The sequence below is a fragment of the Callithrix jacchus genome, chromosome 20, assembly GCF_049354715.1.
Source record: "Callithrix jacchus isolate 240 chromosome 20, calJac240_pri, whole genome shotgun sequence".
Taxonomy (NCBI): domain Eukaryota; kingdom Metazoa; phylum Chordata; class Mammalia; order Primates; family Cebidae; genus Callithrix; species Callithrix jacchus.
In genome coordinates, this window is record NC_133521.1 from 46,802,709 (window position 1) to 46,816,269 (window position 13,561).

Consider the following 13,561-nt stretch of genomic DNA (forward strand, 5'->3'; position numbering starts at 1 on the left):
GCGCTGCCGGTACCGCACACGGCAGATGCCACAGTATGTACCGTACGCTCTGAACCAGGGCGACTGTGCTGCCAGTACCACACAGGGCAGATGCCACAGTATGTACCGTACGCTCTGAACCAGGGCGACTGCGCTGCCAGTACCACACAGGGCAGATGCCACAGTATGTACCGCACGCTCTGAAACAGGGCGACTGCGCTGCCAGTACCGCAAACTGCAGATGCCACAGTATGTACCGTACGCTCTGAACCAGGGCGACTGCGCTGCCAGTACCGCACACGGCAGATGCCACAGTATGTACCGTACGCTCTGAACCAGGGCAACTGCGCTGCCAGTACCACAAACTGCAGATGCCACAGTATGTACCATACGCTCTGAACCAGGGCGACTGCGCTGCCGGTACCGCACACGGCAGATGCCACAGTATGTACCGTACGCTCTGAACCAGGGCGACTGCGCTGCCAGTACCACACAGGGCAGATGCCACAGTATGTACCGTACGCTCTGAACCAGGGCGACTGCGCTGCCAGTACCACACAGGGCAGATGCCACAGTATGTACCGTACGCTCTGAAACAGGGCGACTGCGCTGCCAGTACCGCACATGGCAGATGCCACAGTATGTACCGCACGCTCTGAACCAGGGCGACTGCGCTGCCAGTACCGCACACGGCAGATGCCACAGTATGTACCGTACGCTCTGAACCAGGGCGACTGCGCTGCCAGTACCGCAAACTGCAGATGCCACAGTATGTACCGTACGCTCTGAACCAGGGCGACTGCGCTGCCAGTACCGCACACGGCAGATGCCACAGTATGTACCGTACGCTCTGAACCAGGGCGACTGCGCTGCCAGTACCGCACACGGCAGATGTCACAGTATGTACCGTACGCTCTGAACCAGGGCGACTGCGCTGCCAGTACCGCACACGGCAGATGCCACAGTATGTACCGCACGCTCTGAACCAGGGCGACTGCGCTGCCAGTACCGCAAACTGCAGATGCTACAGTATGTACCGCACGCTCTGAACCAGGGCGACTGCGCTGCCAGTACCGCAAACTGCAGATGCTACAGTATGTACCGCACGCTCTGAACCAGGGCGACTGCGCTGCCAGTACCGCACACGGCAGATGCCACAGTATGTACCGCACGCTCTGAACCAGGGCGACTGCGCTGCCAGTACCGCAAACTGCAGATGCTACAGTATGTACCGCACGCTCTGAACCAGGGCGACTGCGCTGCCAGTACCGCAAACTGCAGATGCTACAGTATGTACCGCACGCTCTGAACCAGGGCGACTGCGCTGCCAGTACCACAAACTGCAGATGTCACAGTATGTACCGCACGCTCTGAACCAGGGCGACTGCGCTGCCAGTACCACACACGGCAGATGCCACAGTATGTACCGCACGCTCTGAACCAGGGCAACTGCGCTGCCAGTACCACACACGGCAGATGCCACAGTATGTACTGCACGCTCTGAACCAGGGCGACTGCGCTGCCAGTACCGCAAACTGCAGATGCCACAGTATGTACCGCACGCTCTGAACCAGGGCGACTGCGCTGCCAGTACCGCAAACTGCAGATGCCACAGTATGTACCGTACGCTCTGAACCAGGGCGACTGCGCTGCCAGTACCGCACACGGCAGATGCCACAGTATGTACCGTACGCTCTGAACCAGGGCGACTGCGCTGCCAGTACCACACACGGCAGATGCCACAGTATGTACCGCACGCTCTGAACCAGGGCGACTGCGCTGCCAGTACCACACACGGCAGATGCCACAGTATGTACCGTACGCTCTGAACCAGGGCGACTGCGCTGCCAGTACCGCACACGGCAGATGCCACAGTATGTACCGCACGCTCTGAACCAGGGCGACTGCGCTGCCAGTACCGCAAACTGCAGATGCTACAGTATGTACCGCACGCTCTGAACCAGGGCGACTGCGCTGCCAGTACCACAAACTGCAGATGTCACAGTATGTACCGCACGCTCTGAACCAGGGCGACTGCGCTGCCAGTACCACACACGGCAGATGCCACAGTATGTACCGCACGCTCTGAACCAGGGCAACTGCGCTGCCAGTACCACACACGGCAGATGCCACAGTATGTACCGCACGCTCTGAACCAGGGCGACTGCGCTGCCAGTACCGCAAACTGCAGATGCCACAGTATGTACCGCACGCTCTGAACCAGGGCGACTGCGCTGCCAGTACCGCAAACTGCAGATGCCACAGTATGTACCGTACGCTCTGAACCAGGGCGACTGCGCTGCCAGTACCACACACGGCAGATGCCACAGTATGTACCGCACGCTCTGAACCAGGGCGACTGCGCTGCCAGTACCACACACGGCAGATGCCACAGTATGTACCGTACGCTCTGAACCAGGGCGACTGCGCTGCCAGTACCACACACGGCAGATGCCACAGTATGTACCGTACGCTCTGAACCAGGGCGACTGCGCTGCCAGTACCGCACACGGCAGATGCCACAGTATGTACCGCACGCTCTGAACCAGGGCGACTGCGCTGCCAGTACCACACACGGCAGATGCCACAGTATGTACCGTACGCTCTGAACCAGGGCGACTGCGCTGCCAGTACCGCAAACTGCAGATGCCACAGTATGTACCGCACGCTCTGAACCAGGGCGACTGCGCTGCCAGTACCGCACACGGCAGATGCCACAGTATGTACCGTACGCTCTGAACCAGGGCGACTGCGCTGCCAGTACCACACACGGCAGATGCCACAGTATGTACCGTACGCTCTGAACCAGGGCGACTGCGCTGCCAGTACCGCAAACTGCAGATGCCACAGTATGTACCGTACGCTCTGAACCAGGGCGACTGCGCTGCCAGTACCGCAAACTGCAGATGCCACAGTATGTACCGCACGCTCTGAACCAGGGCGACTGCGCTGCCAGTACCGCACACGGCAGATGCCACAGTATGTACCGTACGCTCTGAACCAGGGCGACTGTGCTGCCAGTACCGCACACGGCAGATGCCACAGTATGTACCGTACGCTCTGAAACAGGGCGACTGCGCTGCCAGTACCGCACACGGCAGATGCCACAGTATGTACCGTACGCTCTGAACTAGGGCGACTGCGCTGCCAGTACCACAAACTGCAGATGCCACAGTATGTACCGTACGCTCTGAACCAGGGCGACTGCGCTGCCAGTACCGCACACGGCAGATGCCACAGTATGTACCGTACGCTCTGAACCAGGGAGACTGCGCTGCCAGTACCGCACACGGCAGATGCCACAGTATGTACCGTACGCTCTGAACCAGGGCGACTGTGCTGCCAGTACCACAAACTGCAGAGAGCCTGGAGCTCGCCGACTGGCCGTAGAATATGGCGCTTCAAGGACACGCGGTGGAATGCTGTGTCCTGAAGTCACGAGTGACTCTCCAGCCTTCCCTGTGCCAGGCTGGTCAGCGTCCGTGCACAGTTTGCCAGTGCCCGGCCAGGCCCCCCCCAGTTCCCCTCCACTCTGCTAGCCAGAACCAAGCCCATCCTGGAGGAAACGCCCTCTCCTCCCTCCTCCCCAGCCCATTAAAGGCCTGTTTATTCCCTGTCTTAACCACTGGTGCTGACCTGGCGTCTGGAGACACAGGTGGAGCCATTAGCTAAGTCACCATGACTGAGCCCCTCAAGATACCACAGCCCCCCATGGCTGGCAGCGCCCACCTACACACCCTGCCCCTGGCTGGGCAGCCCCACACTGCACAAGTCAGACCCAAGAGCAGGTGCCAGCTGGGTCAGAAGCCCTGTCTGCATATTGGGTGCCTTTGGCCTCCTGGGAGGCTGGCTTGAATCTGTGAAAAGTCAGCCAGCTCTGACCCCAGTTGGACACGGGGGTACTGTCAGGAGCTGTTCACAAGCTGGTGACCCAGCTTCTCTCAGGCCTGGGTGGTGGCACCGTGCCTGTTGCTGCCAGGAACATCCCACACGCAGCCTGTGGGAGCCGCCACCCTGTCCTTTCAGCCTGTCCTCAGGAGCCAGGTGAAGCCCCTGCCACCCTTTGCCTTCCCTCAGCCTACGCCTTCCCCGGGAGGAGGGACATGGGCTCAGCTCCTGCCTCCTCCATTCGTTCAACAGATAGGGCTGGGGCCAGCAGCCCAGGTGTTAGGCTGGCAGGTCCACTGAGGGCCAGAGAGACTGCGGGGCAGCCAGGCCCGGCAGCTGAGGAGTGCTAAGCTGGGCCCACATTCCCACCCAACAGTGGCCCTTGGGACCACTGTCCTCCCCGGTGTCCAGGCCCAACGCAGCCTGAGCCTGCTTCACTTCAGTTTACCCACTCTGAATTGAGGCTGCTGCTCTCGGGGCCCTTCTAGCTCTGACTGAGGAATGGGGGCTTTGTTCCCTTCAAGTCCTGTTCGTGGGGACTGGACACCCACGCTCCCTCCCACCCGGACTCTGTCCTGTGGCACCAGGGTAGGGAGCAGCGCCAGGCACAGCAGGGAGCGAGGCAAGCACTGTGGGCACCACCGACCCAGAGGAGCCGCAGCTCCCGGACCCTCACGTCAAAGCTTCTGGGCTCGTTTGCTGGGAGGTGGGAGGAAGTTCTTGTGCAGGACAGCAGCTGGTTGCCGGCCACTGTCAGTAACAGATGTGTGCAGGTGGGCGTGGACCACATGTATGTATGTCTCACACCTGCATGCGCCACATGTATCTGTGTCTCACCTGCATACACCACACATATGTATTGCACACAGGCCTGCGTATATATACACGTGCACACCGGTCCCTCCCTCCTTCCCTCAGGGACTCCCCGTCTTCAGGCCGTGCTCTGCCAGGCCAGTGGTCACTGCCCGGGCAGTCACTCAGACTGCGGCTTCCTACTCGCAGTGCCTCTCATCAGGGTGGGAGTCACTTAGGCTCCTCTCATTGCGAGGTCCTTGTGCACTGTTGGGGCTGCTCTCAGTGGCCCTTCCAGAACCTTCCTGAGCTGGACCAGACTCTCACTCCCCAAAGGCCCAGAGCCTGGCTTTATGGGCCCTGAGCATCAATTCTGTCCCTCCTCCCTGGCTACAGAGCAGGAGGTCAGTGCCACCTTCTCCTGCCTGGGAGAGTAAAGTGGACCCTGTGTTGACACATGAAAGACGCAACATGGCAGAGGAGCAGCTCACCAAATGGGTCAATATGAAGGAGCATGCCCCATGTGCCTCTGCCGCAGTGAGCAGCCACATGAGGGAGGAGGTCACTGGGGAATGCACATCTGCAGCTGCACCTCATGATCTGTCACCACAGCGGCCACGGCGTTCCCTGCCAGCTGCCAGCACAGCCATGAACAAGGCTTGGGGTCACACTGTTGCCGAGGGATGGACATGCATGGTAGTGGCGTGGGGCCTATCTGCCTCTTGCTGAGCAGGAAACCCGCAGGCGCCACACACAGGTGCAGGGAAGGGGCGGGTCACGGGTCTGAGGGTGGGCGGAGGGTACTGCTGCCGTTCCACACACACACACAGCACAGGGTGACCTGCACCCTCAAGGCGCGCGCCCGGCCTAGACACCCCTGCAGGTGCCTTCCCAGGGTTCTCACACCCGCTGAAGGCAGTGCTCAGCCAGCTTTGCACATGAGCAGCTGAGGCAGGTGAGTTGAGGGTGACGGGGATCATGGGCTTGGGGTCAAAGCCCCAGGTTGTCCCCTCTGGTGGCACTGGCCGCAAGCTCCAGCTCACACAAGGAGCCACCAGGCTGGACTGGGTGCAGCTTACGAACGTGGCGCGTGCTGTGGGCGTTGGGCCGCAGCTCCTCCATGCAGCACTGATGCTGCTGTCTGCGGAACACACCCAGTCAGGAGGGAGAGGTCCAGGCAGGCAGGCACAGCCATGGCTCAGGGCCGGGAGGGCCCAGGATGGACGTGCATTGAGCCAGGCAGATCTGGAGAGGTGGTGGGATGGGGAGGGAGCGCCCTCCGGAGGCCACTCAGCCATCAGGAGCTGAGCCTCACCCTGGGAGTCTCAAGGAGGGTATCCCATGGCCTTGGCCAGCAGCCGACTGGTCCACAGTCTCACTGGATGGAGGCTGAGCTGGGGGGCTGGGGCCGGTTCCCTGGGGCCATCTGCTGTGTCCAGGAGCCTGGTGCTGCCACTGGCCTTGCCCCAGGGCCAAGCTTTGCCCTTCGTCCCCTCACCTTCCCTCCGTGGGTCCCAAGCTGTGGCAAGTCTTTAAAGTGGGACAGTCAGTGCCAGCCCTGCCCCCGACGGGTCCCTCGGCCACTCAGGGCCTGTGCCCTCGTCTGCGACACAGGAATAAGGGGCGCTTGTGCATGGGCATGAGAGGGTCCTAGTCCAGCTCCCTGGGCAGGCTTCAGGCTCAGCAGGGTGTCCTCGTCTTGCCCTCAGTCCCTGACCAGCAGGCTCCCCAGGGCTGTCCCGGCTGGGATGGGTGGAGCTTGGTGCCTGCAGGCCAGCGAGCACATCTTCAAAACCCACTGTGCTTCCAGCTGGCCCAGGGCCTCAGGAGCACAGGGTGGGTGCAGGGCCCCAGGCTCTGCCAGCCAGGCTCTGACCATCCTGGGCCGGACGCTCCACCGCTGCCCTGTTGTACATCTGCCAGGTGCGATGCGGCCTCTCTGGGGACGCCCTTCCTAGCGTCATTCCCTGTGGCCCCGCCCCAGCCTCCGTGGGACACATGGGCGTGTGTGTGAGTCCACATCGGCAAGCATGTGTCTAGCACATCACACACACACGCGGCCGCGTCACAGAGCAGTGAGACGGACTCGCCTTGTGTGCCGGTGACTGGGTTTCCTACAGCCTCCGGCGCGAACCTGCCTGTGGGGACGTGCGTGTGTCCACTTGGGGGCACTGTCGGGTGGCCCAGGCTCAGGCTCGGTGCAGTGGGGAGGGGGGCACATCCGGCGTCCTTCACTAGTGGTGGCCCTAGCCACAGCCCTGGTCCTGCCTGAAGCATGAGCCAGTGCCCACCCCGGCAGCCCCTCGTCATCAGCTCACAGGACTCGTCCCCCATTGATAGTCTGGTCACTCACAACCATTCAGTTATTCCAGAATGGCTGCAGGTCACGGAGTCATCAATCTTCATTTCCACCTGCCAGCCCTCCCCAGTCTCGCAGCCAAACCCATTAAGACAGCAGCAATGCCAGCAGCATGTGGCGTCTTTGCCCGGCACTCCCACTCCTATGGGAACAGCCGCCTCTTCCCCATGCCAGCCGAATGGACTGTCCCCTGCGCACGCACGCACAAACATACACGCACAGACACACGTGTCCATCAACACAGAGATGGCCTCGGAACCACCCTCCAGGTGCAGCTGCCCCAGGCCCCAGCATTTGGTGACAGCCACAGCAGGATCAGGGCAGCCTCAAGGGCCGAGTGCAGAGCTGGCCCCAGGCTGAGCTTGAGGAGGTGGGTGCAGGCCTGTCACTCACAGCTTCTAATCCTTGGGCGGGGACCACAGCCCCTCCCAGTCTGCCAGGAAGCCCATGTCTTCACGTCCTGCTTCTGCTGTCCCCAGGACAGTGAAATCTAACATTGCTTAAGAACATTTTTTAAAGCCATTTTAAACATCGAGGACAGGAGAGAGATGACGGCCAACCCCATGCACCTCCCCGCCAGGTTCATGGAGCCTGAGCCCTCCGGCCTCCTGAGCCTCTGGCTCTCACCAGGTGGGCGCCTTCCCAGTCCACGAGGCCGGCTGCTCACAGGGCTCTGATGCCTCCGTGGTGTTGTGGGTCTAGGTTTCGGTGCCGGCACGTCTGATAGAGCTCGGGTCCTCTGTGAGGCACATTTCCGGCTCCTACGTGGACTTCCTGGCCTTGTCGTCCTCAGGTGGCCCTGTGGGGTGTGCGCTGACGCCAGCGGTTGGACGCTCCCCCTCCAGGAGCAAAGCCGCAGTCGGCTGCAGGTGCAGCATCTTGCACAGTGGAAGAATTTCTCCAGGAAACATTCCTGTGAGTGCAGTCACTGCACCATAGGCCCAGGTGTCTTCCACTTGCTCAGTTTTCCCTGATCCCGTCCGAGGAGGGTGTGCACGGTGGGGGTGATGCTCCGTCTCACCAACAGGTCTGCAGCCCCGGCCGGACGCTCGGTTCTCACCTGCAGCCCCGGCCGGACGCTCGGTTCTCACCTGGGTGCTGTGTGAGGTGGAATCTCCTGGTTCTGACTTGCATCTCCCTGATGGCTGGAGGTGGGATGTCTCCACCCTGTTTCTGGGCCGTTTGGTTTTCTTAGTCCACAAGTCGCCTGTTCTGGTTCTCTGCCCATTTCCTGTTGGCTGGTCGCTATTTTTTGTGATTGTGCGTGGGTTATGTGGCTGGCCTTTGGCTTCATTTCTTCTATCGATCGATGTGCAGAATTGTTAAATTTCAATATATTCAAATGCATTAATCTCTGCTTTCTTATGGTGTGGGTTTTTGGGATCTTGTCCTAAAAACAGCATTTCTTACTCAAAGCTTTTAAATATGTTTTCACATAGTTCTTCTAGAAGTTACAAAGCTTTTCTCACCGAAGCCGTTAATTCACTGGAAATGCATTTGTGTGTGGTGTGAAGTGCAGCCCTGATGTCCCCCCCAGCACGTTCACCGAGTCGCCCTTCTCTCCCCCTGCACTGCCCCCTGCTCCCAACTCTGCCTGGTCCAAGTCCCTGTCTCCAGGCTGCCCTGGGCTCCTCCCACCTCCCATAGCTTCTCTGAGGACTTGGTGTCTGGCAGGACGGGGCACCCCCTCTGGTTTCCTCTACAGCACGGTCTGAGCTGTTCCTGGTCCTTTCCTCTTTTTTCTCTCTCTTTTTTTTGGACTGCATCTTGCTCTGTTACCCAGGCTGGAGCACAGTGACACGACCTCGGCTCACTGCAACCTCCACCTCCCCAGTTCAAGCAATTCTCCTGCCCCAGCCTCCCAAGTAGCTGGAATTACAGGCGCCCACCGCCATGCTTGGGTAATTTTTGTATTTTTTGTAGAAACAGGTTTCACCATGTGGCCCAGGCTGGTGGCCCGTGTTGACAGGCTCCGAGGCTCAAGTGATCCCCCCACCTCATCTCCCACAGTGCTGTGCATCACAGGCACGGCCACACGCCCAGCCCTTACCCTTCTATCTGAATTCCAAGAGCAGCTTAACGTTCCTTTTCAAAGCTTCCTTGAGGCCAGCGGTAGGCAGCGGGCTTCCTCAGCCTACCGCTGTGCCTACTGCTGATTGTCGTGAGTGAGCAGCAGACTTTATGGAAATGTCTCCGTTTCTGCTAAGTCGGTGATCCTTTTCGTCTTTGCTCCGTTAGGATGAACTCCTGGAGGACTTCCTGCTGTTCCTGGGACGGACCCTGCTTGGTTGTGTGTGCGCGTGTGGAGACTGAATTATTGTATTTAATCTGACTGTTGCTCCAGGTCCTTGGAGTCTTATTTCCAATTTCAAAACCCCAAAAGCTCTGAAAATCAAAGGGTTTTTTGTTTTGTAATGTTTGCAGTAAATTAATGCGTCCAAGAAGCCCAGGCTGCGTGGAGACGGCCCTATCCAGTGTTTCCGGAGGCCTCAGTGGCAGCCCCGGGCAGAGGCTCAGCTCAGGGGTCCCAGAACCCTGTGGGCCACGTGCCTTTACAACACTGGAAAAGCTGCATTCGACACACTTCGTGCCGGGGATGCAGGAGCCACATTTTATTTAGGATTTTGAAGGTGGATAAATTGGCGTCTAAGGCCTCTTTGTGGAGGAAGTGGGGTGTCTGATTGCCGATTCGGTGTCCTTAGGGCTGAGGTTTACTCAGGATTTCTACTTCTGAGACAGTTGTGACAGCCTGCATACATTCCGCCCTGGCTTTCAGACCTGCTGACCCAGTCGCCTCGTCTCTCTGCTGTCGGGAACTCAGCGGGGCCTGTGCTCTCCCCAGATCTGCGGCGTCTCAGCTGCAGGTGCTCTGTCTTCTTCAGGAACTCCTGTGGGCACCCCGTCCTCTCCCTGCTCTCCAGGGCCCTGAGCTCTCCTGCTGCAGGACGTGGACCCCCCTCGCTGGTTTCCCAGCCTCAGGCACCGCCAGGGCCGGCGTTTGCTTTGAGACAGGGTCCTTCTCTGTTGCCCAGGCTGCAGTGCAGTGGTGCAGTCGTAGCTCGCTGCAGCCTTGACCTCCTGCCTCAGCCTGAGTAGCGGGGACAGCGAGCATGTGCCACCAGCCCCAGCTAATTTTCTTCTTAATTTGTAGCAACAGGGCCTCCATTTGCTGCTGTTATATGTAAATTTTAATTGCCGCGAAAGAAGTAGCACCCAAATATAAATTTTCTCACAGCAAGGCAGCTTCGCTTCTGCAGAAAGGGTACAGTCAACCGCAGTTTGCCCCAAGAGTACACGGAACAAAGGCGGCAAGGCCACTTACATCTGACACATCCACCCCGCTGGTGTGTCCTGATCCACGGGCTGGGACTGGACCTCAGTGGAGGCTGCACCCGGTTGGCTCACAACTTAAGGCTTTTCTAAGTAGGTAAAGGCAGCGGAGAACAAAGGAACAGAGGGAGTCACTTAGAGGGGCAAAACTACCCCCAAAGAAGGAAGGGAGGCAAGCTACGATCTCCACACGCATGTCAGGCAAATGTCTAGGTTAAATTCTAAGAACCAGGAACGCTGGATACACATTTCTTTATTAAGACTAACAACCATTCAGGAGTGTCTGCAAAGGGTCTAGAGTAAATTAACTTCTTAAAAAGCTCTTATGTATAAAGAACTGAGAGGAAAACTTTGAAGAGGGACTTTTTATTTTTATTTTCTGCAGTTACCCAGCTGGCCTGGGACTCCCGGGCTCAGACGACTCTCACCTCAGCCTGTAAAGTATCTGGGGTCACAGCCGTGCACAGCTAACCTCTAACACTTCTTTTTTTGAGACGGAGTCTCGATCTGTTGCCCAGGCTGGAGTGCAATGGCGCGATCTCGGCTCACTGGAACTTCTGTTTCCTGGGTTCAAGCGATTCTCCGGCCTCAACCTCCGAGTAGCTGGGACTGCAGGCAGGTGACACCACACCCAGCTAGGTTTTTTTATTTTTGTATTTTTAGTAAAGACAGGGTTTCACCATGTTGGCCAGGCTGGTCTTGAACTCTTCACCTTGCCTCCCAAAGTGCTGGGATTACAGGCATGAGCCACCGCGCCCGGCCAACGTTTTAAAATACTATAAAATCGGCAGGTTTTTTTTCCAACCAAGTTGATAGCTTCTCACTCCATGGATCCCCCAAGGCCATCCTCCAGGGCCCCGCGGAGTCCTCCCGCCATCTTGGGAGGGCCTGTCGAGTCGCAAGTTCATGTTGTTTACTAGCTTTTGTTTTACAGTCACTAAATTTCCTAACGTTTTCCAACTTCTTGTCTCAAAGGACTTCATTTTAATAAACAATATTCTTTAGTTGTCTGCGTCAGTGTCTCTGTGTGACGAGCTCTCCCCGTGTGTGTGTGAGGAAAAGTCTGTACTTGGCCGGGCGCGCTGACTCACACCTGTAATCCCAGCACTTTAGGGGGCCCAGGCAGGCGGATTATGAGGTCAGGAGTTCGAAACCAGCCTGGCCAACATGGCAAAACCCCATCTCTACTAAAAACTGGGAAAAAATTAGCAGGGCATGGTGGTTTGTGCTTGTAATCCCAGCTACTCAGGAGGCTGAGGCAGGAGAGTCCGGGGAGTAGAGGTCCCAGCGAGCCGAGATCTCGCCGCTGCACTCCCTCCTGGGCAACGGAGCAAGACTGCATCTCAGAGAAAAAAAAAAAAAAGGCACGGGCTCCAGAACAGGTGTGCCTCTGGGCCAACGTTCAGAGAGCAAGCCAGGAACTGAGGCCAGAAGAGCAAGGGCCTCTGCAGGGAGCCAGGGGCCCAGCCTCGGACACCCTGAGCACTTGGTAGGGCCTCCCGCTGGACACCAATGCCCTGGACACCGCCCAGCTGCTCCGGGACTTGGGGCCACAGCCCAGCCTCCAGCCCTGCCCCGGGCGTGGCTGCTCAGCCTGGAATCCTGGCTCTGGGTGAGGCTCCCGATGTGTCTGATGGTTTTTGAACCATCCTGGGCACAGGCGTCTTTCTGGGGCTCCTCTGGTCTAAGTCCACTCTGTCTGGAAAAGAAAGAGGACAGCAGGAATGTGTGGTGGCTCCGGAGCCCTGGGCAGCCCAGCCTGTCTTCCCAGCCTGGAGGGGTCATCGGAGGAGCCTCAGATCAGCCCCTCTCCCACCAGCGACCAGCAGCTTCAGCTGTGATTCTGTGACAGCAACTGATTTAATCTGAATGGTCACTACTGTGGTTTAAAGGCTACTTGGGATTCTTTGCTCCCAAATCTGTCTCCCGTCCACTTGATACTGATTAAAAGACAAAGCCTCGGCCTGTGAGTAGAGGAGGCGGGGAGGGCGGGGCTGCCTGGGCTGACTCAGGGACCGCTAACCTGCTGATTGCAGGGGCGCCAAGCACAGCTGTGCTGGGAAGATCAGGGAGGTGGCAGAGAGGACCTGGTGCCCTCCGTGTCCAGCACACATCCCCTGGCCTCTGCCCTCCCTGCCACCCAGACCTGGCCCAGAAGCACCTGCCACCAGGTGGCCCATCCTTCCAGAAGCTTCCTGAAGATGGGACCATCCTCTCCCAGCCCCAGCTGGTCCCCACAAAGGGCCAGGTGGGAAAAGACCCAGGGCAATGCTGGCCTCTTCTGATGACAAGACCAGAAGCTCAAAGGGCCTCTTACCCCGTTTCCCCATTTCCTCCTGTCCGGGAATCAGAACTGAGTGCTGCCAACTCCTGAGGCAGCCCAGCCTCCACAGGTGCCACCCAAGAGATGGGATAGCAGGGACAGTAAGCTGGTGGGCAGGAGCCAGCAGTCTCCAGCCTCCTCCAGCCTGAGCAACACCCAGCTACAGCAGCCAGGCTGGATGGTCAGGGGCTGCCTCTGCCCCATGGCACAGGCCAGCTTCAGGGCCACTGGGGATGAGGCTGAGACCTAGAGTGCATCCAGGCAGCAGCCACTGGGCTATAGACACAGCCAGGGCCCCTCTAACCCCCACCCCACCGTGTCCTTCTCCTTCTAACCCCCTCGGAGCCCCTCCTCCCCTCTCCAGCCCATCTTGCTCCTGCCTCCCTCCCTCCTGTCAGTGTTGGGTTATGGGGATGAAGGACACAGAGGCGTGGGGCACTGAGGGAGGGACCCAGACACCCACGAAGAGGAGGAGAGAACAGACGACCAGATCTGGGTAGGGACGGGCCTGCCTGTAGGTGGGATTTGCTGGGAGTGGCGAGTTCACATGGTGTGGGGGGCTGGACAGCCACTGTCTCTGGGACCACAGCTTTCTGGACTAGGCCAGGACAAGGCCACCCGTGTCCCACCTGCCCTTCTGGGGTTCAGCCAAATACAGCCCCCACCCCCATGACTCACAAGGCAGCTGGGAGCTCCAGCACTGCCCGAGGGGACAGCCAGGCTCACCAAATGTGGCCTCCATGGACCCTGGGGCCTTGGGGTGTGGGCTGCTCTGCCGTGAGCCCCTGCCCCAGCTCATCTTTGGAGGATGCTGACTGGGGGCCCTGAAGCTCGTGGACCCTGTGATAGCATAAGCGTTGGGAGGAGCCTGGCCACCTCCACAGTCTGTC

General features: G+C 58.9%; 1 protein-coding gene across 5 annotated transcripts in view; it reads left to right on the plus strand.

Moving 5' to 3' along the window:
* ACSF3 (acyl-CoA synthetase family member 3) overlaps positions 1-11,353 on the plus strand; it is a 76,023-nt gene extending 64,670 nt beyond the window's left edge. For all 5 annotated transcript variants that reach the window (XR_004737467.3, XM_078357996.1, XM_078357995.1 and 2 more), the window contains one exon: positions 9,257-11,353. Coding sequence is in view for 4 of the 5 variants with exons in the window: in XM_078357996.1 (XP_078214122.1) it covers positions 9,257-9,350 (94 nt within the window). In the remaining variant the exon portion in view is untranslated. The remainder of the gene's footprint in view (positions 1-9,256) is intronic.
* Positions 11,354-13,561: the final 2,208 nt, after the last annotated feature.